This window comes from Trichoderma evansii (assembly GCF_050947405.1).
Source record: "Trichoderma evansii strain SZMC 28006 chromosome Unknown GGI43scaffold_15, whole genome shotgun sequence".
In the NCBI taxonomy this organism is placed as follows: Eukaryota; Fungi; Ascomycota; class Sordariomycetes; order Hypocreales; family Hypocreaceae; genus Trichoderma; species Trichoderma evansii.
Window position 1 is genome coordinate 74,517 of NW_028145191.1, and position 23,789 is coordinate 98,305.

At 42.7% G+C, this 23,789-nt stretch overlaps 10 protein-coding genes across 10 annotated transcripts; 4 read left to right on the forward strand and 6 right to left on the reverse strand.

The window, feature by feature from the left end:
- Positions 1-1,053: 1,053 nt before the first annotated feature.
- GGI43DRAFT_385304 (hydrophobin) lies at positions 1,054-1,559 on the reverse strand (the record flags this gene model as incomplete). Its single annotated transcript, XM_083203637.1, has 4 exons — positions 1,054-1,116; positions 1,175-1,239; positions 1,290-1,385; positions 1,436-1,559. 4 exons carry the CDS (start codon positions 1,557-1,559, stop codon positions 1,054-1,056), a joined length of 348 nt encoding a protein of 115 aa, XP_083058756.1.
- Positions 1,560-2,549: 990 nt separating this feature from the next.
- On the forward strand, positions 2,550-3,418 carry GGI43DRAFT_409123 (hydrophobin). Its single transcript, XM_083206458.1, has 2 exons — positions 2,550-2,965; positions 3,069-3,418. The coding sequence occupies exons 1-2, from the start codon at positions 2,669-2,671 to the stop codon at positions 3,147-3,149; spliced, it is 378 nt and encodes a 125-aa protein (XP_083058757.1). The 5' UTR covers positions 2,550-2,668; the 3' UTR covers positions 3,150-3,418.
- Positions 3,419-4,238: 820 nt separating this feature from the next.
- GGI43DRAFT_409128 (Zn(II)2Cys6 transcription factor domain-containing protein) lies at positions 4,239-6,451 on the reverse strand. Its single transcript, XM_083206459.1, has 6 exons — positions 6,376-6,451; positions 5,940-6,324; positions 5,626-5,870; positions 5,039-5,566; positions 4,498-4,984; positions 4,239-4,438 (listed from the first exon to the last, which is right to left on the reverse strand). The coding sequence occupies exons 1-5, from the start codon at positions 6,421-6,423 to the stop codon at positions 4,607-4,609; spliced, it is 1,584 nt and encodes a 527-aa protein (XP_083058758.1). The 5' UTR covers positions 6,424-6,451; the 3' UTR covers positions 4,239-4,438; positions 4,498-4,606.
- A 342-nt stretch (positions 6,452-6,793) lies between these two features.
- On the reverse strand, positions 6,794-7,655 carry GGI43DRAFT_409131 (GFA family protein). The gene is made up of 2 exons (XM_083206460.1): positions 7,440-7,655; positions 6,794-7,384 (listed from the first exon to the last, which is right to left on the reverse strand). The coding sequence occupies exons 1-2, from the start codon at positions 7,542-7,544 to the stop codon at positions 6,986-6,988; spliced, it is 504 nt and encodes a 167-aa protein (XP_083058759.1). The 5' UTR covers positions 7,545-7,655; the 3' UTR covers positions 6,794-6,985.
- A 2,825-nt stretch (positions 7,656-10,480) lies between these two features.
- On the forward strand, positions 10,481-11,238 carry GGI43DRAFT_385308 (SDR family oxidoreductase; the record flags this gene model as incomplete). The annotated part of the gene is made up of 2 exons (XM_083203638.1): positions 10,481-10,654; positions 10,723-11,238. 2 exons carry the CDS (start codon positions 10,481-10,483, stop codon positions 11,236-11,238), a joined length of 690 nt encoding a protein of 229 aa, XP_083058760.1.
- Positions 11,239-12,083: 845 nt separating this feature from the next.
- Positions 12,084-14,522, forward strand: GGI43DRAFT_423858 (uncharacterized protein; the record flags this gene model as incomplete). The annotated part of the gene is made up of 3 exons (XM_083208292.1): positions 12,084-12,337; positions 12,391-12,493; positions 12,543-14,522. The coding sequence occupies 3 exons, from the start codon at positions 12,084-12,086 to the stop codon at positions 14,520-14,522; spliced, it is 2,337 nt and encodes a 778-aa protein (XP_083058761.1).
- Positions 14,523-15,572: 1,050 nt separating this feature from the next.
- On the reverse strand, positions 15,573-16,952 carry GGI43DRAFT_409135 (Metallo-dependent phosphatase-like protein). The gene has a single exon (XM_083206461.1). The coding sequence runs from the start codon at positions 16,747-16,749 to the stop codon at positions 15,637-15,639; it is 1,113 nt and encodes a 370-aa protein (XP_083058762.1). The 5' UTR covers positions 16,750-16,952; the 3' UTR covers positions 15,573-15,636.
- A 734-nt stretch (positions 16,953-17,686) lies between these two features.
- GGI43DRAFT_409137 (Phophatidylserine decarboxylase-domain-containing protein) lies at positions 17,687-19,791 on the forward strand. The gene is made up of 5 exons (XM_083206462.1): positions 17,687-17,967; positions 18,047-18,409; positions 18,497-18,575; positions 18,673-18,844; positions 18,939-19,791. Exons 1-5 carry the CDS (start codon positions 17,912-17,914, stop codon positions 19,610-19,612), a joined length of 1,344 nt encoding a protein of 447 aa, XP_083058763.1. The 5' UTR covers positions 17,687-17,911; the 3' UTR covers positions 19,613-19,791.
- GGI43DRAFT_409138 (Ecdysteroid kinase-domain-containing protein) lies at positions 19,792-21,437 on the reverse strand. The gene has a single exon (XM_083206463.1). The coding sequence runs from the start codon at positions 21,396-21,398 to the stop codon at positions 20,151-20,153; it is 1,248 nt and encodes a 415-aa protein (XP_083058764.1). The 5' UTR covers positions 21,399-21,437; the 3' UTR covers positions 19,792-20,150.
- Positions 21,438-21,509: 72 nt separating this feature from the next.
- GGI43DRAFT_409139 (chitinase) lies at positions 21,510-23,013 on the reverse strand. Its single transcript, XM_083206464.1, has one exon. It carries the CDS (start codon positions 22,858-22,860, stop codon positions 21,826-21,828), a length of 1,035 nt encoding a protein of 344 aa, XP_083058765.1. The 5' UTR covers positions 22,861-23,013; the 3' UTR covers positions 21,510-21,825.
- Between the last annotated feature and the right edge of the window lie 776 nt (positions 23,014-23,789).

Here is a 23,789-nt window from a genome sequence, read left to right on the forward strand (position 1 = left end):
AGTATACTAAGGAGCGCTCGCGTGTGTCGCTCCAATACCAAGGAGCGCTCTGGCTCGTCGCTCCTCCTGTGATTGGATTGGTTAGTCGTGCCGTAGTTTCTCCGGGGTACGTACCGATGTTATGATCATAAGAGATCGGTTCGTAACACTGTGCTTGTTCTAAAGCCCAGAATTTGTCTTTGAAACCTCCTTGCTAACTCTCCTCACGTGAAAAGAAACTTACTAAATTACTTATAAAAATTTTAACTTCGTTTTATTTTGATATCCTCAGCTGCATAAACTATTACTTATTTATAACCATGCTACCGTATAACAGTGCCTCGACTAACTCTACTTTCCGAGTCCATTACCACGCTGCTAGCCTATAGCAATGGAACAACTGGTCTTCTAAATATTAGTTTAATTTTAATTGCTGGTAGAGATGGAAACTACCCCGTATTTTAATGTCGGCAATGTGCCGAAACCCGTTCTCCCGTGCTTGGCTCAGGCACCGTCCAATCAACGTTACAGCAACATAGCCTACAGATTACATTTTGTAGCACTGCCGAAAGTCTAAATAACGCCACTTTATTAATACTGCAGCGAAAGTAAATTGATGTGCGGCTTTTTCCCCTAACCCCGGTGTACTAATATCTGACCGGAGCTGAAACAAGCTTTGATCTCCGCAAACCTTACCCTTATTATTGGTTTATCCATTTAATAGAGTTCTGGACCCTGCCAAGCAAAAGATTCCCGCCGGCTCGTCGGCTTACTCTTTCAACAGGATCGTCTTCAATAACCAAGCTTGATGTTGCTGCAATCTTGCTCGAGTTTTTGTTTTTCTTTCTTCTCAATGCCAATTTTCTGTTTCTCCCATTGATTTCCTTTCATTCCTATGATACAACTCAACCTGTAAGCATACGCTAACAGTCACTTTCCATTTTTCACCTAGGTTTTATAATTTCATGTATTCTGAATCTAGGCCGGATACCCAAAATACTAATCAGCTAACTCAGGTTATACCCTTTATTTTCCACCAACTTATTCAAAACCCTCATTGACATAATGAGCATCTCATTCATAGATGTTGATAGTGATTGGCATGTTGAAATCAAGGTCGCCAATGCAAATTTGGAACTAGATATACTAGTCAGATGACTACAATGGTAAAAAAACAAATGGCCAATTAACCTACTCCGGCATTATTGTTGCAGCAAATAATAGTCTGATCGCACGCAGTTGTGTTCGAGCAAACGTGGCCTACAAGATTTCAGAGTTGATCTCAGATGGAAATGTTTCTCATCACTTACCGCCGCTCCCGTCGCTGCTGCAGCAGTATGGGTTTCCTGCAGAACAAGCGTTTGTTTGGGTGTTCGTACCACAGTCGCTTCCACTTCCGCTTGGCTCTAGAGTCCAAGTTAGATCTAGTATAGTTAAGGAATCGTACAAAACTCACTGCCCATTGCATTACTGTTTGGGTTGCGGGCTGGCATCTTTGGAAACGGAATATCTGCTAAGCTGGGTGCACGAGGCGCAATGGCTCGAGGTTCAACTTCAGTCTCTTGGACTGGAGATGCCATGATGCCATGGAGAGCAGCAAGTGTATAAAAAATCACAGAGGCATACATGGTTGAGGCTCAAAGATTGGTAAAGATGTATTGGGTGAAAGGGTTTGTCTGATTGTACTGAGAAGCTTGAGAAGTAACAGAGGGAATATGGCCTATTTATACAAAATGCTTTATTTTCAGGAACTCTTTCTTATATTTTGCTGAAATGAAGATAAGTTACACGTTACAAAGAAAGAGATGATCAAAAGCCTAAAGGGGTATTTACTGCAGCAAAACATGTGACCATAATGAGTTACTTCAAGTTGACTAACTCTGTCCCACTTCATGCATAATACAAAGTTAATAGTCCCCAACAGAGGTCAGTTAATATTACAAATTGTTGAATGGTCTGGATAGTTGTTAGTTACTGCTGTACACCTGTTGAATTACCCTTTCAGATACTACTCAACATTGGAAATTCGTTCCTGTACCATAGCCCCAACACCTCCGAAAGTTCAACCTAATGCAAGTTCTAAACCTTCAGTCCTCAGACACATAGATCAATTTCACAAGCCTCAATAAAGTGCAGCAAACATAGAATTCTGTTGACTGGACATAATATTGTATTACTATACATGCCAGTGTCTGGATACAGTGCCTAGATAACATTAGACCAATATATTATTCGTTTAGATTTGTTAGAGTCCGAAATCCCCCAAACCTTAACACCAAGTCAAGATCTGCTATGGCACAGCCCCCCGGCTTCTAATTTGTCGCCTTTGGCCAATTATAGAAACGAACTCGCATGGAGCATACATATTTATCGCATATAACTTTATTTTTCTGAAAATAGTGTCAAAACTATACGAACTAAGTTCAATAGTGTTATGAATATGAATTTTAATTCTTCATGCAGTCTCGGTTCGTCGCCACTTCGTATTGCTTCCTCACCGCATTATTGAATAGCATGGAACGATTATCCGAGATCACGCAAAATGTCCTAGAAGAAAAAGTATAAAGAGGCCCTTTCTGCCTTGTTCGAAATTTTTCTTGCCAATCTCAGACAGTCTCTCAGCAAAGCAATCATCACAGCAACACTTCTTACTCTTCATTTTACATTAAAACCACTTCCGTCAATCAAAATGCAATTCACTACTGCCATCGCTCTTCTTCTTACCGCCGCCTCTGGTGCCATTGCAGCTCCCGGTGGCTACAGCGGCCCATCTCACCAGCCTCCCCCTCCCCCCCCTCCCCCCCAGAACGTGGGTACCAACAACAACTACCAGTCCAACTCTTGTGGCAATGGTGCCGCACCCTACTGCTGCAGCGCTGAAACCGATGCTTTGGGCTCAAGCTACTGGGAGTGCTCCAACATCAGCGATACATGCAACGCTATTACTGTTTGCTGCAACAACAACAACCAAAACGTCAATCAGCAGGTATGTCCTAAAACAACTTCAATCTCAACTGCGTCTGCGACTACTTTTAAGTGCATTATACGTGGTCCGTATATCAAGTATCCTAACTGACCACAAAATATAGGGAAACAACAACAGCGAGGACAACGGCAGTGGCAACCAGTCGTGCAGCGCCTTTGGATCACAGAAAGTTATTTACAAATAAATTTGTCTGCATAAGTCTAAGGCATGCAGCTATCTTATTTACGAGTCTTTTAGTCTTATAAGATAAGCATAGCTTAATTTGTCAGCCATGGATTTGGATTGAAAAATGTGAGATAGTGTGTTGAAAAGGGGAATTTGGTTCTTTTCTATTTGGGCAATAAGACAGCTCTCACCAAGTTATCTTTACTACCCACCTACTTTCCTTAAGACTATTTAGGCCGATATAGTTTACACAAAATAAAAAAGAATTTTTTTAATTCTCAAAAAAAAGATAACATGCACGCCAACTTGAAAAGTGATTGCCCTCCAGTGCCGTCTTTAATGTGGTGAATTAGCTCCTACGAATTTAGCACATAGGTAGTGTGTGGTAATGTGCATATGTAGGTGTATAGAGTAAACACCTAAATCAAAATTGGCTATGCACGAAGAATATTATCAATTTTGGCGGTCGCGCCTTAAAATTGAAGGTAAAGGAACAAATTAAGAAGCAAAAAGAAACTGTCAATCCATGCCTGAGAAAACGAGGGGGGAGATCTTTTATTAAATGGGGAGATCTTGGCGCATCTATGAACGTATATACCAGGGCAGAAATAAACAAGTATAATTATTGAGTCTTTTATTACCATCACTTGATTAATCTGATATCTCAAAGACTGCTTAACAGTAGATATTTTAACAATATCTTCTAGTTCCCTTTTTTTTTCGCGTTCGTAAAGAGTTCTAAGCAGGTGTAAGTTCTGTTATCCTATATGGTAGTTAGACTTAGGTGTGGTAATGCCGCCAAGGATATAACTGCCACAGCACTAACACACCACAGGAGCCGCCCTATACGCCGCCGACGGAAGCTCAAAATCTTAACACCGTCTCTGGCTCCGCTACTAGTCTAGCCTAGGTATTTGAGATTTGAGTATTTACTACCGTACAACACTGCTTATTTACCTCTAATAATAAATTATCAGCATTATAAAATATAATATATTGCACAATATAATTGAGTTATGGACTTGCTAAATTACAGAAAGCTTAGGTTGGCATTAAAAGAGGAAGGCGCTGTATTTGTTAACGCATGGTATTGATTTAAAAATACCTGCTATATTATACTGCACACTCACTATAATACAGTAGCTTATTCACTATATTATACTGAGCTAACCACTTGAGATTTAACGTAAAATTTGAGCGTTAGGAAAGTGGCCTAATTCGGTTAGATTAACTATAACGCGCGAAGGTTCAGATACTAGCACAGTAATTCGTGCAAAGCAGTCTAGCGCTTATTATTAATAGCGAGCGCTAACCTAACCATCAGGCAAAGTGTTCGCCAACACGGAGTACTTGAATTGGATGCTTACCGGACAATGCCCCTTACAGAGACTCTTTTTCATGACATTGGCGAGTAGTAGTCTACTTTCATCGCTTCCTTCTCTTGCTACCCATATATTCATTTTTCTATTTCTTCTACTAGTCCAACCCATGATGGTTATTAATCCAGGCCACTACATCGGACGCAATCTGCTTTTGCTGGGCCGATGTAAATTTGGCCCTTTGCACTACCCACATAGAGAAAAGGGCAAAAAGGCGTCCAACCATCCTTCCCTGTAAAGAAATTTGCGGCTGTCCAGCCTTTTTATACTTGTACGTAAACCCCAGAAGCTGAGGAAATGATTCCAGAATTGTAGCGGCTAAATTGTCGACTTGTTCTCGCTGCTTCAGCGTAACTGACTCGTCATTCTCATCGAGCTCATCCTTGCCTTGTAGTGCAGAAGCATGCTCAATGGTTTCCACTAGTGACTCTCGCAAGACAATCTGGCTTGACGCATGGAAATTCCAGATATAGGCCTTAAATTATAGTTAGTGCCATTGTATGTACTGTGCGTTGAATGTGTCTCATACCAGCCAAATGTCGTCGTAGCCAAGAATCTGCGAATATTGAAGACGCGGAATTGGATAGCTATAAACTTCATCAACATCTCCAGAAACTAAAATATTCTGAAAGTCGTATTTTTTAGCTTTCCACGGCTCAGACATTTCCGACATCCATTGCTCGATAGCCGAAATAAGATCTTGCATCTCTTTAGCTAGTTGGTTTATTCGGCCTAGCTTCTCTCGTCGCATCGTTTCATCATTCTCATTTGTATGTATGAGGGATTTTGACAGCGCAGTAAGAATGTTCATATGTAGAACGTAAGAACAGATGCGCAAATCTGGATGCTCCATGTTTAATTTACTCACCCATGCAATTTGCTGAGCATCAGGGTGTTCACAGAACAAGGTTTGCCAAAATTGAAGTCGATAGTGAGTCAAACGCCAAAGAGAAAAGCGGCTCGGGCTATACAACTGTCCATCGTCTCTAGAGCGTATTATATGCCTGATGGCCTCGCCATGGGGACTGAAAGGATCATTTCGACCCAGGTACATCAACTATTGCATAATCCCATGTTTGTTAGTACGATTCCACAGATAGTTGGATAATAAAATACCTCAAAGTTGTCAATTAATAGCATGGAAAAAAGAATCTTATCGTCTCCAAGATTCTGTTGGTCGTTTAATACTGTTCTCATGCGATTCAACGCAGCGCCGTAATGTTGTCGTGACTTGGTGTGAAATGGTACATTTCCAACGCTCTCATTTCTTATATCTGCAAAAGCCACCGCGCGGACCGCAAGCCATAGGACAGAATCTTGCTTTACGCTTAGAAAAAGCATAGGAAGTTCATGCATATAGCCTACATATATTATGATTAATAGAAATAGTAGACCGAGAGTTTCCCGCTAGCCCAGCATGATAAGCTTACCTGGAAATCCTCCGTGATTGCTGGGATGTAACGTCCAATTAACAAAAAATCGCTCTACAGCTCTCGTCTCAATATCTCTTTTCAACGGTTCTGGTACTGTTGCAAGTGCATGATCGCTAAGCCACGAGTATTGTTGTTGTAAACGTGATGATCCGATCGTCACAGTAGCCGTTTGATGTGGCCAGCTTTGAGAAGTAGAATTAGCCAAGTCTAAAGATTCCGCTTGTGCTATGAAACTGTGTCCCAGCTGTCTCCTTGCGCGCTGGGAGTTTCTCCTAGCCACCTCATTCTCATCGCGAAACACGAATACGTCATCCAGCGGAAGGCCAGAGCAAATCAATCCCTGTTGAGCGCAGCGTCCACAGGCGGGACGGCTAAGATTGCACTGTCATACTGTGTTACCAAATGTGCTCGACAAGTGGAATTAGTCACGCACCTTGACGTTTGCAGTTTTGCATCCCAAGCAACCACGGCCTCTGTTCATGGCGGCTAAGTAATGAATTCAAAATATGAGCTACGCTTGACACTCCAAAAATTGAGTTTTCTTTTTGACCGCTGTATATATCGGTGTGAGAGGAATGACGTCACCAGTTCTGCGGCTTAGCGCTGTTCACGGATTACAGCGGGATTGGAGCCATTATACTTTCAATGCCATCAAGCCTAAATCCATCCACCATCCACACACGTCAGATACTAATGCGAAGCTTATACCAATTAGAAGAAGTTTGATAAGAGGCTTGATTTAAGAGAAAAAGGATTCGTTGGCAAATTCGCTCTGTTGGAATATTTTTAAAAAGAAACTAGCGGCCCATTTCAATGATTCTTACTTGGAAATATTCCTTAATATTCTCATGGCGTAGTATGCCTTACTTACAATAGAATTTCCATAAACCAATTGGGAAAATTATAAAATCAGCCAGTTCTCTTCCAATAGGAGCTGTGGGAACAGGGTTTCAATTATTTGCGCTCTTTGGTTCACTTATAGATCAGAGAAAACATTGCCATCGGAGCTAGTCATTCGAATAGAGCACGCGTCTCCGCACAGCCTAGAATCCAGACTTTGCGTGACGTGGTATTCCTTCAATTTGTACCCCAGCTAGCCAGTTGGCTCTGTTTTCTATGAACTGTTCAAACTGTGGTTTCAGCTTTGACTCATGTAGGTTGAAGTCGTCTACAGTCCCAATTCTCAGGATGCTCATTCCCGGGAACCTGCTGCTCCTCCTATACATCAAATTGCCACACACAGAACAAAAGCTGTCTTCCATTGTGGCTCCAGACGCAATAGTTTTGTTCTGAGCCCATCTAGTCAATTTATCTTGCCCTCGAACGTGCTTGAGACTCTTGTCGCTGACAGTGAAGTTCGAACAAAACATGGAGGCACTGAGTTTGTGGCAATCGCTGCAGTTACAGACAAATGTGTTGATCAGATCTTCGCCTTCAACAGGCTAGTAATAAATAAGTATTAGTGATATATATATTAGTCTCACATTGTGGACTCACAAACGACAATTGCACAGTACCACAGAGACAGGTCGCTGTGGCTGTCCCGTCGGGTTTGACGCCAGAGGCACCGTCTGAGGGAAGGAGAATGTTAGGCTCCGTCATTTCCGTATACTTTGAACAATATTTCTTATAAAACCTATTGAGATAGCTGAATTACGAGTAATGTGTAAAACTCAATGGCTTCAATTTACGGCCAAGGTGCCTTTTTATAAGCATTTAAAGCCCGGCATATAAACTATCTATACGGAGTACAGTGCTCCAAGTCCGGTTGACGCTAGCTGAGCCCGAATCTAGACCTAAAAAGGCGACGCATATACCTAATCGGGCTATCATGATATAAAGGCTGAGATATGTGGACTAACAAGCTTTAGCTAACATCAAGCACAAGAAAAGTCGGGCCGATATGCGGACGCTGCACTTACATTCCTCGGTTAGAGTGCTTGAGGGATGGCACATCTTGCTCACTCGAGTGTTTTATAATAGTAATCTTAAGATACCAGAGAATTGTAATGATATCATTAAGAAGAATTAAATATATTTAAACATCCTAAATTTGAGCCTGTTCAACAACAGGTACCCCAATTTGAACGCAGAAAAGTAAACAGCTCGTTAAAAAGGAGTCGTTTAGGCCCATTTGGGTTTAATTCTTTGAAAGAATGAATATATGATTGGTTTTAGGATAAAAATAAACATATTTTCAGAGCGGGCGGCAATTATCCATACACTAAATTAACAACGCTTGAGCAAAAAATAACAGTGGATAAGCTGGAAAAGCTTGATATTGATTCGTCATGCCACTGGAGAAATATACGAAGACTTTCGTAAATCTTGACATGCTTGAAAGGCAGGGTTCCTCTGTCGAATCCGAGAGAGTAGCTGTTCTCGTATTGATGATACCGTAGGATTAGCTGCGGATCAAGGATGAGTAAGAAAGCGGCCAAAGTTTGGGCGACTGCACTTCCAAAGTTCAATTTGGCGATACCATAATTGAATCTTCGCTTACCATCAAAATATTATCCTCCCCTTTGGCAATATTTTCGTTTGTACCCCTCTAAGTTCAAAGAACAGTCCATCGTGCTCGATTAGGGTTTGCAAGTAGTAGTTTCGCATTGAGAGCTGCGATGATAAGCGACGATCGACATCATATAGTTTTTCACAAGACCGTAATTGCCAATCATATTCCCGTCAGGGGCCCAACACCGGGGCAAGCCGCTGTAACCGCCAGCGAGGAAAAGGTGCCCCTTCTTCTAGCTTGTGGATCTCAAGATATTGGACGTGTATGAGGCCTTATATCTGACCTTGTGACTGCAGAAAAAGAATTTGCATTGCTGGTTTGTTTATTTGTTTATTTATTTTATTATTAACGTCCACTAAGTAAGCTAGTTATATAAAATCCCTTCTAGGCAATAGGACGGTAGGAGCCAGTTTCTGTCTTAATCACCTCCACGTGGTCTTGTTCCTTCAAGACCGGCCTAGCTAGACAGCAAGCTTATTAACCAATAGCTGGAGGTGTTGACCGCTGTTCGCTATATTTCTTGTAACAAAGGGAAGATGGTGGTCTTTACAGCTGTATTAATAGCTGCTATTATAGGCTTAAAAGGCCTTAAGCGTTATGTTATTACAAGCTGAAGCTTGCTTTGTTGTGTGTTGTGTGTTGTGTGTTGTGTGTTGTGTTGGCGGCCTGGATGGCCTTAGTATGTCTTTGCAAGCCGAGGCTTGCTTATTAATTGTGTGTCTTATAGGAAGGTTAGCTAGAAAGGGTACCCTGGCCGGATTTAACCTGACTACCTTATATGATGAACGCGCATAAACCCTGCCAGACGCTTAGCCACTGCGTCACAGGGGATTTGAATTGCTGGTGAAAGTATCATGTGATTATAGTAAAGATTGTTCCTAGCGAGATTACAATGCCATGGTTCAAGGCTAGACTATCTGCATATTAGGAGGCAAAGCAAGGATCGCACAAAATATAAGCGAGGAATAAAAGAAAGTTTAAATTATGAAAGCGACCTATATATACGGAAAATTTTCCATTTCTTATTCGTTTCCTTTCTATCTCCTCCTTTCAATCTCTAGCCTCTTTCGAAGCTAAGAAAAAACATTTTCTTTTTTTTGTGATTCGCATGTAGTATCTTGTTGAGACTAAATTTTGTTTTCTGACTTGGTTCAAAGCTGAAGTTCATTATGAGGCCAATAGTATGAGCAATCCCGGCTGAACAGTAAGCTAACGACTGCTGAAGCTATTCTCGTGTAACTGTATACTTAATTCATGATGAATCTTAAATCTGTGGTAGATCCCAGGCCAACGGATGGATCAGATTAAGTATTGAGCGGCAATCATCGCTGCCACAATGTACAAAAATGTCCTATCACTGATTGAGCCATACTTTATTGGCTAAGTATCACATGGTTTTTACAGTCACCCATGCATACCCCGCCTGCATATGTTACGGGCGAGAAGCATTGTTGGTATTTGCACTGAACTGGATCACTCAATTGGTACATGAACTTACATATGAAAGATAACCCTAATAACAAGTTAGTCGCTCGGTGTGCCAAGCACTGGAATAATATTGATACGCTACTATGTAGAGAGGCCTCGAAGATAGCTGACAATTCACTGATATACCACTTGTATTTCCAATATATTTTATATGCGGTCGCTTGAAATGCAATAGACTGTTAATATTACATCGAATGCAAAATATTGCGAGAAATATTCATTTATTGTTGCGGCCTTTCATCTTAAACTCTATATTACGTTATAACAGAGTGAGCAGCTATCAAAACCATGTTTAGAAGATAGGAGCAGGGGCAATTACATGAGGGGATTAGCCTCACGCGGCGTAGGATGCCTAGAATATCACCCTAGTTTCACTACAGAGTACGGACCCTCATTTATCCTGGTGTAACATGTATCCCCACATAATTGAAAGCTAGAAACTTGTCTCCTGTGGATTCCCTCTAATCCATTTCTCTCTCCTTGCTTGAAAATCATAGTTACTCAGGATACGACGATATACATTCACCTTTTTGACATGGCAGCTAATGACTCGAATACTGTTTACGTCGTGACCGGCGGAAATCGGGGTCTCGGTCTTGGAATTGTCAAGTCCCTCCTTGCCCGCCCCAACACAACTGTCATTGCAACCGTTCGAAACGAAGATGGGGCTTCTTCTCTTACTCGCGAGACCACGGCAGCTCCCAAAGCTGTAGGTAGTGACCTACAAATCTTGGAGCTGGATTTCTCGGGATTCACTCCACAGCCAAAGTCAGGGAGGCTTTTAAATCCGATATCGATCACATCGATGTTCTTATCAACAATGCTGGAGGCACGTCGCCCCTGATACCGGCCACCGAGACTACGGCCGAAGATCTTCGTGCGGCCTTTGAAGCCAATACAATTGCGCCTCTACTAGTCTTCCAAGCTCTATTGCCGCTCTTACAAAAGTCATTGTCACCAAAGCTTGTAATGGTTACCTCTTCGGTCGGAAGCATTGCAGAGATGGAGCCAATGCCTGGTGGCGCTTATGGCCCAAGTAAGGCAGCTCAAAACTGGTTGACAAAAGCCTTGCATCTGGAAAATAAAGATCACGGCCTCATCACCATTGCACTTCATCCTGGTTGGGTAAAAACGCGAGCGGGCCAATTTGCCGCTGATCAATGGGGCTTTGCTTCTGGACCTCCAGATACAATAGAGTCCAGTGTAGAAGGGATGCTGAAAATTATCGATGAAGCATCTAGTGAGACTTCAGGAACATTTATCACACAAACAGGTCAAATTTTGGGCTGGTAGAGAGCTTAGAAATACAGTGGGCATAGCTTCTTTCCTTAGGCGAAGCATTCGCAGAATATTGAAAACAGGTGAAATGTGAACACTAACACTATTTCATCTTGGGTCGAGCAGGATGCGCTTCCGATTCTGCATGCAGTCCGTATTCGCCGCGATGAAGAAGGTTCTTTGTACGGCAAGCCACTGCAAAGCATTGGCGCTGAGCATGGCGTTCATGCGCAAGCCACTTGAACAATCTCAGCTTGCATTCCGAGTAGTCTATTGTTCTGCGCGTAATCGTTGGTGACAAGTACGTGGCAAGCTGAAAAAAGAAAAATATATACTCGAATGACTGGTTTATTTTTCACATCCAATGGCAGGCCTTAATTTATAGCAGTTCCAGCTAGAATGTAGCATCTAAATGACGTTGCTAGTAGAGTACAGCTTTAGCTGGAAGATGGGCTAGCTATGCGACACACCAAAACTAGATGTTCAGCTTTTGGATGGTACTGGTTAACGTTATTATTTACAATACCCTCAAATTTTTACGTTGCGCGCCAAGAACATTGACTATTAATAGACCCTACTTCTAGAACGAACCAATTTTGAAGATGGCATAAAATATCTTGGCTCCAAGCTGAATACGGTTTACCTTCTAGGGGCTCTATTTCCCCTTGGTGCATTCTTTTCAAGAATTATCCAGCTGGTCGTCATATTTTGAAGGTAGAAGCTTATAACACTTCCATCTTAATAGTGTATATCGTCCTGCATCTATAAACATCTGAGTAGCCAAGCCCTTCAAATTTGCATTTCCAATGTTAATCTGACATCTTTTAGAACAATCGAAGTTTGAACCGTCGAACATTACGATGTCAAACAAAGCGAATTCTAGTGTTGCTATTCCTGCTGCTACAGCCGTCGATGGAATTATGTCCACTGCTGTTGTCTCCGCGGTTCCCAGCGAAAGCCTGGAGCTTGTAAAGCCAACAAACCAGGACAGAGGCGCCCTCAGTACGGTAACTACAGTAGCCTCTACGATTAGGGAAGCCATCGGTTCAGCATTCACGGTGTCTTCGACACAACTGATGACTGTTCAAGTTCCAGGAACTATTATTGATCCAAAGTATGTTCGTATTTGATGGCAGCGTATGCTATTTTATACTAATTATGCCAAAGTGAATTTCGCTGGACTGAAGGCAAGGATTTGATCAAACCTATGAGTGTTCGAATTGCAGAAGCTCAATTAGTTGACAACCAAATACCAATTAGCAAAGTAATAGTAAGTTAACTTCGCTCAGATACAAAGATCAAAGGGTTGATGTGTTTAGATCGATCGCACTGGGAAAAGTGTCGCGAGAAGCTATCTTGCCGCCTTAGACTGCCTAGTCTCCGTCGAAACATCTGTCTCATCCAGCGAAGATAATAGACAACTGACTGAACTTCAATCCGAAGTTCGCGATAGATATACTCAAGCCATGAAATACTTGACGACAAGTGATTGTAGCGCATCCGGGAAGTCGAGATTGCAGACTTATGTGGAGAAACAAGAGTCTTGGAACCAAGCTGTTGAACGTTACAACGAAGCTCAAATTAGACACCGGCAGACTATCAAGGATAAAGGACTGACCGCGGAGCAACAGGAATATTCCTTCCTGGAATGGTTGCAGATAAATGGTCGCGACTACAAGGCAGCCATTCAAGCTAAGTACATGGACTGGGTTGTGTATGGAAATAAATTCACAGTGGAGTTCAATTTTGGAGTGGTTGATCTCACTTCTGCCATGAAGCGGATTGAAAGTAGCAAAGAGGCGTTCAGAAATCTTACTCTACTAGCTGCCGATGGTCTTACTGAATACAACAGTGTCAACCTTGTGCCTCCCAACTGGGCCAGTTTGGTACAACAAAAGATGGATGAGTGGCAAAAGTTCAACAATGCCCCCTCTATAATCGAGCTTCGTGCAGAAATCAAGCGACTCCATCATATTTTGATCTCGCACCAGGGTCTTTACGATGCTATTGATAATGGCAAATTTATCCCACATCAGTTCAGTGAGCCTGAAGATGAAGCCAGTATAAAATTACGAGGCCACTATGAACAGGCTTATGCGAATGCTGATGCAAACAAGTGGGATCAAGAACAAATCTCTGCTGCGAAAGATGCCGAAAAACTTGTAGCAGAAGGCGCCAAAATACTTACCGTGGAGACCAAAGGATCGACAGGGAAGGACAGTAAGACAACTGACCAAAAAGAAGGCAATGTACCGTCAACATCAACTGGTAATATTGACTTGAACGTGAAAGCGCTTTTTGACCCCTTTGGCGCTATAAATGCCGAAGCGGATACCTGGAACAAAGCATTCACAGCACAGAAAGCTGGATCTATGCGGGCCGTCGATGACGCAGGCAAAGAAGAGACGCAAAATTATATTAGAAAGCGTATTGAAACTATCAAATGGCAGATTGAAAAGCTTGAATCCAAATTGAAGAGCGTGAGCTCTGAATTGGTGCCTCTACCAAACACCATTGTCATACCAGAGGTTTACGCAAATGGCAAAGCTGTCAATGACCATGAGCTTATCGCCAATGAAAATCTTCTCGAAGACTCGATGGTTAAAGATTCATCGCCATGGACTCGCATTACAACGAAGGTAGCCATCTCAAAGTATGACTCGCTCAAAGCGGCGAGCCAGTCGTCTATGAGTGAAAACTTCGGCGTTGGATGGGGATTTTGGTCAATGGGAGTCAGTGAATCCAATTCATATCATAAAGAGGAGCCAGCTTCAGCTATAGATGGTCTCGAAGTCGAAGTTTCGATGGATTGCATGGTTGTCGACATCGAGCGCCCTTGGTTACATGCAGAGCTCTTTGCAGATCACCAACTTGATGCCGCTCCAGGATTCACAATTTCGCCCGGGCGTGATATTTTGAAGGAAGCCGTAGAGCAGGACGTACCCGCGGAGGTAGCTCATGCGCAATTTTGTAGTTATCCAAATGCATTTGTCATCGCTTCTAATGTGGAGTTAGAGTTTAATGGCAATACAGAGTGGTTAAAGAACACACTGGAGGCATCAGCGACGGAAGCTAGGGCATCAGTTGGCTGGGGCCCTTTTAAATTTGGTTCCAACTTTTATAAGAGCTCGATGTCAAGCCCTAAGTCACGGATACAAAGTACGGAGACAGGTGTGCGAATCAGTCTACAGGCGCCACAGATTATTGCATGGATACAAGAGCTATTGCCAGCGCTGCCGAAACGCACGGCAGAGGATTTGAACCTATCTGAAATTTCGGTCGCTGATTTCTCTAGTTGAATTGAACCCATTCAAGTTAAAGTCTCATAGTAAGAATAACTTGAAGTAACCATAACTTTTGGCTATATTGAATAAAGAAATGATAAATACGACATGGAATATATACTTAAAATTCCATTCGGAAAATATTGTTCCTAAGTCGACGCGAAAAGGGGAGAACGTGTCGACGTTTCTGTAGCGATAGCAAACTTTATTTATGAGTACTATACATTTTTCAAAAACTTGTAAATGATTATGAGTAATTTGAACTTTATAGTAGACCATCTAGTTCTCGCACGTGAAATATTCGAATTTTTTTTTTTTTCTTTTTTTCGAAATGCCTAAATCTAACCGGGCTATTACGTCGCCACTACGGGAAGCATTATCAGAGTGCTTCTAATCGATTATACTATTGATTCGGCCTAAAATACAGCAGCAACTGGTCCTTGTGGGCGGCGCAGCCAGCGTAGCTGACTCTTCCGCGTAGTACACTGAAGACGTGGACAATTTTGCAGCTGCTGATGTCCTTATCGAAATATGGAACGCTGTTAGGCTTGGTGCTACTGAATTTAGTCTCGAAGCTGATGGCTAAATCGCCTTTGACTCTAAACAAGGTTTCCGCGTTCGAGTAGACCTTGTCGACGCTGGTGAATATATCGACCGGATATGTACCACAATACCATACTTCGGAGGCTCCCTGGCATCTAAGGCGGATCTTTTGAGACTAAGAGAGACAGCGATAATAGAACGCCAAGATTATGGAGATATGGCGGATTTTCTATGGCTATTGGAAGGGTTAGCCAGGGAAGGTGAAAGTGTTCCAAAATTAAATAAGAAAGAAATTGGAGATATTTTGGCTGGTAGCGGACAGATTGGAGACCTCAATCGTTTAATTTTGGCTGCGATTATGGGTATACACAATGAGGATGTCGCTTTGAAGTTGCTCGGGTTGCGATGAGTTCATCAGTGTTATTACAAGAGACTTATATGATATTGGATAATTGAGCAATTCGATACCTGTCATTCAGTATATGGTTCGGGCAAAGTGCGTTCCAATTAATAAAAACTATTCGCCATAATGTGCTATTATTACTATACTACCATTAAATATATACCACTTCACGCTTCACAAGATCTATGATTCGTAGGCTGGTAGCTGAATATCGACAACCCAGGGCATTTGATCTAGATCATTGTGACTTTTAACTGCTGCATTGATGAATAAAGTCTTTCCATCCTCCAGAGAGACCGTATTATCGATAGAGGGGCTGATTTGGCAATATCCACGTAAATTATATTCTGCAATTTTTCTCTCCCTTATTTTGCTTTCCTCCAGCGACTCGAATTCTGATCCGCTCAAGCTCAATAGGTTCTCAATATGCCTTGATCTGTCATTATCAATATCGGTGAAATGAGAGGGACTATTTGAGATTTGGGATCTCCAAGTAACCAATTTTGAACCCCATCCCTCATGGACGTGCCCGAAACAATGAATCCTAGGCTGGGCTTTTGCTACGGCTGCAAAGAGCTGCGGGCATCCAATTCTTTTTCTTTCTGCGGACATATCCATCAGCCCATGCGGTGGTCCATGAGTAATGGCGACATCGGTTCCGCTGTCGATACTAAAACTGTGATTACCGCTGTACTGAAATCCCCATTCGTTGGACGATATTGTCGATGGCGTGTAAGGGCTTGCGTAAACCTTCAAAAAAGCGCCGTTTTTAAGAGAAAATCGATGCGATCCTTCGTCAAGAAAAATTATGCCTTTATTTTTCGCCTCATTCATGATTTCTTGAGCTGCGCCATAGTCGCCATATTCTTTTTTGACCAGTGCATCATCCAGAGATTCCAATCTGGATGCCTCAGATATCTTCCGTTTAAATATGGGTATATCGAGCGAAAAATCATGATTTCCGGCGATTATGAGCTTGAGTGATGCGTTAATCATTTCCATTTGACTGATACCTGCCCGGAATTCGTCTAATTTGGAATGCTGAGTGAGATCGCCACAGTGGATTGCCACATCTACAGGTACGTTAACGCCAACCGGGAATTGCATTCCATGTGTATCCGAAATGATGAGAAGCCGTGTGTTAATACCACCCGACTGTTTGGAGCTAGAATCCATAGTTAGAACATGAATCAAGAGGATGTGGCGATAAAGAAAATGGTGGATGTGAGGCTCTCGCTCTGGTATTGATTGCTCAGCTGGTGAAAATAAGCGCTGCAAGAAGAAAGTCTTCAGCATTGGTAGGTCGCGAGGTATGGTATTGCCTGCAGCTTGCTCTTGGAAGCATAGGGGTGGGTAGTGTATATTTTATACAGTGCCTTGCCTTTGTACGCCACCAAATTAGTGTTTGGGAGCGCAATTTCATTTCATAGATAAACATTTGCTGCTGATGTGGGAAGAAAACAAAAAGGGGGCCAGATTTTTAGAGTTTTGACTTTTGGCAGATGCTTCCCAGTAGCTTTCCCACTAAGCCCTGTGATATAATAGAGAGAAAGGGAAACAGAAAGTGTAATATAGCGGAGCTTCCCAAAATACTCGAGGTGTTGTTCACAGGCCCGTTAAATGAAATTAAGCGTACTACTCTTGATGTGACCCTCTTTACAAAGAATGAAAATTAAAATTAAAAACATATCCTGAGATTTGGACTCTTTGTGTAGTGTTTCTCTTTTGCGAATTGTAGCGCCGTGGCACCTGTGAACGAAAGGGTACTGAGAGTCATCATATAAATTTGATTACCATTTCCAAGCTTGATTCAACATTTCTAGCTTAATTCATAAATGCATTTGAACGGATATCATAGCTTATTTGTGAATTGATCATATATCCTTCGAGTGGGCCAGTTCAATTGATTAGCGACGCTTTGAAGTCACAATCACTCACACAGATAAGTGGATGACATAAAGCACTGCCAATAATTGGAGTGCACAATAAAAACTGGTACAAGCATAGTGACTTCTACTTTTATCTAATTTCCCCCCAGGCGTTGCGGCATCGCATTACTTCACGCATGCGAATCTCTAGAGACAAAGTATGGATATGACCGCATCTACTTCGAGCTACTGCGCTAGCATGCGGGAAATCGGCAGCTTAGCGGCTGACGATCGCTTATTACGGAGCTTATTACACTTGTATTAAGCAGCAAGCAGATTCTCAATACTGCTATTGGGCGGCACTCACATCACCATTGCATCATTATATATTAGCGAAATCCCGCAGCCACGAAAGATGGACTGATAAATCTACGATCTGGCCACCGTACGTCATACTTTGCATATTGACAAAATATATAAAGAATAGACCAAAATCCTTAATATAATAGGTCATATCATAGCTCTTCAACTACATCAATTCATACAGAGTTTATTCGTATAGCTTCTACTTCTCTATTGCTTCATCCACAATGGTTTGGCAACACGGTGATCACCATGATATTCCAAGCCAATGGCGGGTTCACAAGTATGAACACATATCTTTCTTGCAATATTTTCAGTAAACCTTGAGGAATTAACTTTTTCTTTTCGTAATCGTCGTCTAGGCCGGGCGCTTGGCTCCCAGCGGATCATCGTGTTCATCGGGAATATCTTCGTCGCGTAACGGATCACGTCGACAAGCATCCTGAAGAAAAGTTAACGCCGGCCTTGCAAGAATTTAAAGAGCTTATTGAAGGCAACACACGAATCTATATGTACTTCAATCAAATGTTTGAGGAAATTCCGAACAAACGACCATATTGGCGGGATCCCACAGGCACAAAGCAGATCCGCGACTACCGCCATATGCTACAGGTGCTGAATCACATCGTCTCCAAGGCTCCGGAGTGGACAGATGCAGCCGAAAGTGCAGGCGTGGTAGGGGTTCCCTTTTGCGCGATCCTTGATTATCCTATGGGTACACCAAGGTAAGAACCTCGGCATGCGCGTGGTAGCAAAGCGTTTGAACTATGCTTACGCCAAAGGTGAGATGACTTATTAATTTGGCTTGACAGTGGCTATGCTGCATTTCTGGACCCAGACGTGAATAAGGCAATTAAGAAGGTTTTGAATGAATGGGGTAAATTTTTAGAGGTAATGCTACACAGTCCAGCTCTGTTTCTTATCACCTTGCGTTACGCAAAACGAGTAGGCATTGGCAATTGGCTGACATGAGCTGGACTGATGACAGACGCCAAAATCGGCGGAGGTCTTAGGTGAACACAAGCTAGGCTGGTTTGGCGAAACTGGCCTGAACGATGTTATGCAAGTTGCGAATGCCCCTTATAAGTCATCCTTGAAATTTGAAGAAATGTTTGTATGTGAGCCATCAGCAAAATATCACGGCTACAAATCTTGGGATGGTAAGTGTAACGAGCTCTATCCTATCACCAGATAATTCTCTTTTTTTAAGCATCATAAACCAAGTAGAATGAAAATACTAATTCTATTTTGTAGACTTCTTTACACGTCAGGTACACGATAAGGCAAGGCCGGTGGTATCCCCAGATGATGATAACGTCATTGCGAATGCATGCGAATCCAAGGTGTTCAATGTTCAACGGAACGCACAGCTGCGGGATAAATTCTTTGCCAAAGGCCAGCCTTACTCAGTGCTGGATATGTTAGCACATGATCCGCTGGCTAAGCAGTTCGCGGGAGCAACAGTTTATCAGGCATTTCTCTCTGCCCTCTCTTACCACCGCTGGCACTCTCCGGTTTCAGGAACAATTCGACGTGCGTTCGTCCAAGACGGCACATACTTCAGTGAACCTCTATTTGAAGGTGTTGGGGATCCTAATAATCATGAAATTGATACCGGCGGCATTACAGTTGGCCAGGGCTACCTTTCCGCGCTAGCAACCAGAGGCATCATCTTCATTGAAGCTGATAATCCGGCAATTGGTTTAATGGCATTTATTGCTATCGGTATGGATGAAGTTAGCTCAGTTGATATTACCGTAAAAGAGGGGCAACATGTGAAAAAAGGTGAACAGACCGGCATGTTTCACTTCGGCGGCTCAACGCACTGCTTGCTATTCCGCAAAGGGGTCAAGCTATCTGATTTCCCTGAGGTAGGAAGGCACGAAAATGTTCCAGTGCGTAGCAAGGTTGCTGTCGTTACACCCTAGCGGTGTTCAGATATTTAGTACTATTTGAAGGACTATTTGAGAGCCTTTGGAAGAGCTACTTATAAGAACGAGAATGGATGGTTAAGAGATTCATAATGGGCTATTTCTTTCCATATGTGGAAATCATTCATACTTAGAAAGATGATTAAAACTTGAATATATAATAGAATTAAAAATGTTCCTTGTTGAGTCGGTCCGGATGTGCTATTAGATTATTAATCTACCAAATATTGAGCCTTACCTCATAGTATTTAGTCGCCTTGTGAGCCAATTATAAAAAGATACTCGACATGGCCTCTAGAGGCTATGATCCTTGCATCTCCATCTTTAACGTATTGAATATTAACTATGTCGAGGTTGGAAGACAGCATATTTGTAATAATAAATATGCCCCCTAGCCATTCAATATATAATCTTATCCCAAATAATCGAGCCATTTGAGGTAACCTGGTGAAAGCATATACCGTGTTACGTTGTAATAGTGAAGAATAACAGCCTAGCCCTTTTAGATATATATAGCCATACCAGGGTATCTGATTTAATTGCTAGAGACTTGAAGCTGGTGCTGAAGCCAATCTTTCCAGCCCCCATCTTGAGTAATGAACCTGACTCTGGCCTCCAACCATTTTGTATTTCCCCAAAAGCCCCACGAGGCCTGAAATCGACACCAATCTACAAGTGCGGTTTCCCAATGTCGAAGAAAAACATCCCATTCATATTCAGGTATATCGCCCCGAGGTCGATTACTCATCAGGATAGACCAGTAGTGCTTAAGCAGTATCTTCTCATTTTCGTCCATTTTTAACAAAGAAGGAGTCGATTTATGGCTTGTGAGCAAGCTAAGAGGCACAGAGCAAGTGAAAAGCTTTGCGAGGTCACACACGCCTAACCCGATTCCCGCATATTGAAAGTCGAAAAACACAACATCATCGCCAGATTTAGTTGAAAAGAGATTTTCAGACTTTACATCTCCATGAATATATGTCTCAAATGGTCTACCACATGGGGTTAAAAAGTCGGCGGCTGCCTCAGCAATGGATGGCAAGCCATCTACTGAACTGCAGAATACATCAGACCATTCCGAGAAGTGATCATGCGCGAGCAATCTATATTCTTCTTGTCTAGTGGCGAGATATGTATAACCACCGTTTAGCCAGAGGTTTGTGCCACCACAGTTGGCATCTTTCTGACGCCTCGTAGATTCTTCGAGCGGTGGCAGAAGAAAATCGCTCAGGTCTTGAGGCAAATGAGCCCAAGAGCTACTATGGAATTTGGCTAGCCATGACAAAGCTGCATATACCTGGTTGCTCGATAAAATTGCCCTTTTTTCACCCGCAACAGGGAACTCGGGCCTTAAATCATTGAGCAGAGTAGCCATTACGTGGTCAATCCCGTGATCAATGGCTTTTTGCCGCATACTTCGCGTCGAAGCAAAACACTCGGCCACGGGAATGCTACTGGTGAGGCGGGGTACAACTTCATCATAGAAATACTGTTCGACTTCGTAGCTGAACATCTTACGGAGATGTCCTTCATCTCCTGTTTTAGTGGGTGGATGGACAATTTTTAGGACGAGACGGATAGCACTGTCTTGGTCGTTCCCCTGAGCCTTGGAGAGACGGTGCCACTTTGCGGACGCGCAATTGGCGGCTGGTTTGGCAGAAATAGCACAAATGTGGCCATAGCCCGCCCATAGGCCTTGAATGGTTGTGCATGAAATCAGCTCGAGGTCTAGCCAAGAAAGCATAATAGCTGCAATGCGGCTCGGCTCATTGTGCTGGCTCATGATGAAGGTGATTTGGGTCCGCAATAGAGCTTTTGTATTTATTCAAGCGACGTAGTTTGAAAATTAGTGGAATTACTTTTGTATACAAAAGTGAAAATATTATTTTGGATTATGTAATCGCTGACGCCTACATGTACCTACCTAGGTACCACTCCGTAAGTAGTACTTCACAGGCGAATAACGTCGACTTAACACGGAGTCTTCATTTAATATATCAGAGCAGTATACTGAAAGTAAAATTGCTCTTTTTTTCATATTTGCCCGTATTCATTAAAGGCTATGAAGCTATTTTTTTATGTACATAGACTAAATAGTCAGTCCAACTATATACTGCTTGAAGGTGTGTCATTGATCAAACATGGTATCTCTCCGGTAAAAAGTCAAATATATTGACTTCAATGCCTATTCTTCCTTTCTTCATTTTGTTCTAACCAATGCGAGTAAGCAAATTGTCGCCAAAAGTCCAGTTGCCTGCTCCGTCCCAGTTGATTGACCACGTCATCAAGCCTTTCAGAGCACCGTTGTAGTGATCCCATGCTTGTCCAACTAAGCTCGGGGTCATGTAGCCACCGCCAGCTCCTGATTGCGCAGGTAGACCAGGTACTTGCATGTCATATGGAACCGTGATTGTGGTGCCTTGGACGGTAAGACCTGCATTTAAGCAATCAGTCTGAGCGATGAATCCTTGAACAGTGCCGGCTGCGTATGAGTCGCCAGAGCAGCCGTACATGTCGCCGTTGTAATATTGCATGTTTAGCCACCACAGCCGGCCGTTTTGAACATATTTCTGGATGATAGGTAGGTAGGATCCCCAAATAGAGCCGTACGTGATGCTACCACCTGTAACGTAAGCTGTCTCAGGTGCCATAGTCAAGCCGAAGTTGGAAGGCATCTCAGCAAGAACACCATCAATGATGCGAATCAAGTTGGCCTGTGATGTGGAAAGTGTGTTGATATTCCCGCTGTTGACCAAGCCGGTCTCAATGTCAATATCAATACCGTCAAAATTGTATTGCTTCAAGATTGGTACAATGGTCGCGATGAACTGGTCAGCGACTGTGCTTGAGCTGAGATCTATGCCAGCAGTAGCACCGCCAATTGACAAAAGAATTGTGGCTCCAGCTGCCTTAGCCTCGCACATTTCAGCTGGGGTTGCGACCTGAGTGTCAGGAGCCATGTCGTTTTCCCATAACGCTGTGCCATCTGATAGAATAACGGGGAAGGCGGCGTTGATCACATTGTAGCCATTCTGTTTAATGATGGGGTTTTCGATCGGTGTCCAGCCAAATCCAGGGTGAACACCGTTAGCTGATCCATCCCAGTTTTCCCAATATCCCATTAGGACTTTGCCTGTTGGCTTTCCCTTGAGTGCACATGTCGCATTTTGTGCAGAGACAGTGCCAAAGAGCGTCGATGCGATGGCAGGAAGCAGCAGAAAGCTGGCGTCGAGGAGGCGTGTCATGATTAGGGTGCCTGATAAGATATAAAGTAAGGTAAAAATGATCAATCTATGTAATCAAAAGTCAACAGAAAGAATAGACCAGGTCACAGCCTTATTAGCCAACCGATGAGAACTTGTAATCATTGATAGGCATACAGAGCGCTTTTATAGAACGTATTCCATTGATTTCTTGGCTTCCTATTTCCCTCTCCTCATCCTTGCCTATTCTAAGAAGGTAGCATCATGACTTAGTCTGGTGAGCTAAATTCCTTTTTATGGATCATCCATTTTGTCAAATGATAACCTTACATTCCTGACATTACTTTGTTGGCTGAATCAATCTTTGTAAGCTGCTCATCTGTTTTAAAAGTACATGTTTCTCCCACCGCAACTCGGCTCAATGTAGGGACACGCGCTGAAATTATTGAGATACATAGAGTCACGCAAAAGATGGGGGGGTTTTTTTGGTCTCAGTAGTACAAGGAATTAGAAGCTTGACGCATGATTCTCATATTCAGCACATTTCAGTGCGTACAAGCCGGATAACGGATGAAAGAACATCACTTATCTTATCTTAATATAAAAATTTATGCATTAATAGGAAGGTGAAATAGAAAGTTGCCCCCCTCACAAGCGCGTAACGTAGGATTTCGTTGCGGCATAGAGTAATCTGGGGCAATGGTTAAAAAGCGCTCCTTCAGTGCCTGAAGACGGCAGTTAGCAGTGTAAGGGGCTGTAATCGTAAAAGCGGAGGCCCCGCTTGCCTTGGTATATAAGAACCGCAAGTACGGAGTAATGCGCTACAATAATTCGCACTAGTATGGGTTTGAAACTTGTGACTTAGTCATGGGTTACATTCGAGAGGCATGTAACATCGGCGCGAAGCAGCTCTATACAAGAAGTCTTACACGATTAGTATAGCACGTGCCTTCATTCCCATCAGGATGGAA

Bases quoted from the DNA above. Each gene is read 5' to 3' on its own strand.
- GGI43DRAFT_409135 (XM_083206461.1), bottom strand. From the start codon at position 16,749: ATGCTGAAGACTTTCTTCTTGCAGCGCTTATTTTCACCAGCTGAGCAA.
- GGI43DRAFT_409128 (XM_083206459.1), bottom strand. From the start codon at position 6,423: ATGAACAGAGGCCGTGGTTGCTTGGGATGCAAAACTGCAAACGTCAAG. The intron at 5,871-5,939 runs GTAAGCTTATCA...TAATATATGTAG, and splicing joins CAATCACGGAGGATTTCCAG to GCTATATGCATGAACTTCCT. The intron at 5,567-5,625 runs GTATTTTATTAT...ATTATGCAATAG, and splicing joins TATTAATTGACAACTTTGAG to TTGATGTACCTGGGTCGAAA.
- GGI43DRAFT_409123 (XM_083206458.1), top strand. From the start codon at position 2,669: ATGCAATTCACTACTGCCATCGCTCTTCTTCTTACCGCCGCCTCTGGT. The intron at 2,966-3,068 runs GTATGTCCTAAA...CACAAAATATAG, and splicing joins ACCAAAACGTCAATCAGCAG to GGAAACAACAACAGCGAGGA.
- GGI43DRAFT_409138 (XM_083206463.1), bottom strand. From the start codon at position 21,398: ATGAGCCAGCACAATGAGCCGAGCCGCATTGCAGCTATTATGCTTTCT.
- GGI43DRAFT_409137 (XM_083206462.1), top strand. From the start codon at position 17,912: ATGGTTTGGCAACACGGTGATCACCATGATATTCCAAGCCAATGGCGG. The intron at 17,968-18,046 runs GTATGAACACAT...ATCGTCGTCTAG, and splicing joins AGCCAATGGCGGGTTCACAA to GCCGGGCGCTTGGCTCCCAG. The intron at 18,410-18,496 runs GTAAGAACCTCG...TTGGCTTGACAG, and splicing joins TATCCTATGGGTACACCAAG to TGGCTATGCTGCATTTCTGG.
- GGI43DRAFT_409139 (XM_083206464.1), bottom strand. From the start codon at position 22,860: ATGACACGCCTCCTCGACGCCAGCTTTCTGCTGCTTCCTGCCATCGCA.
- GGI43DRAFT_409131 (XM_083206460.1), bottom strand. From the start codon at position 7,544: ATGACGGAGCCTAACATTCTCCTTCCCTCAGACGGTGCCTCTGGCGTC. The intron at 7,385-7,439 runs GTGAGTCCACAA...ATTTATTACTAG, and splicing joins GTACTGTGCAATTGTCGTTT to CCTGTTGAAGGCGAAGATCT.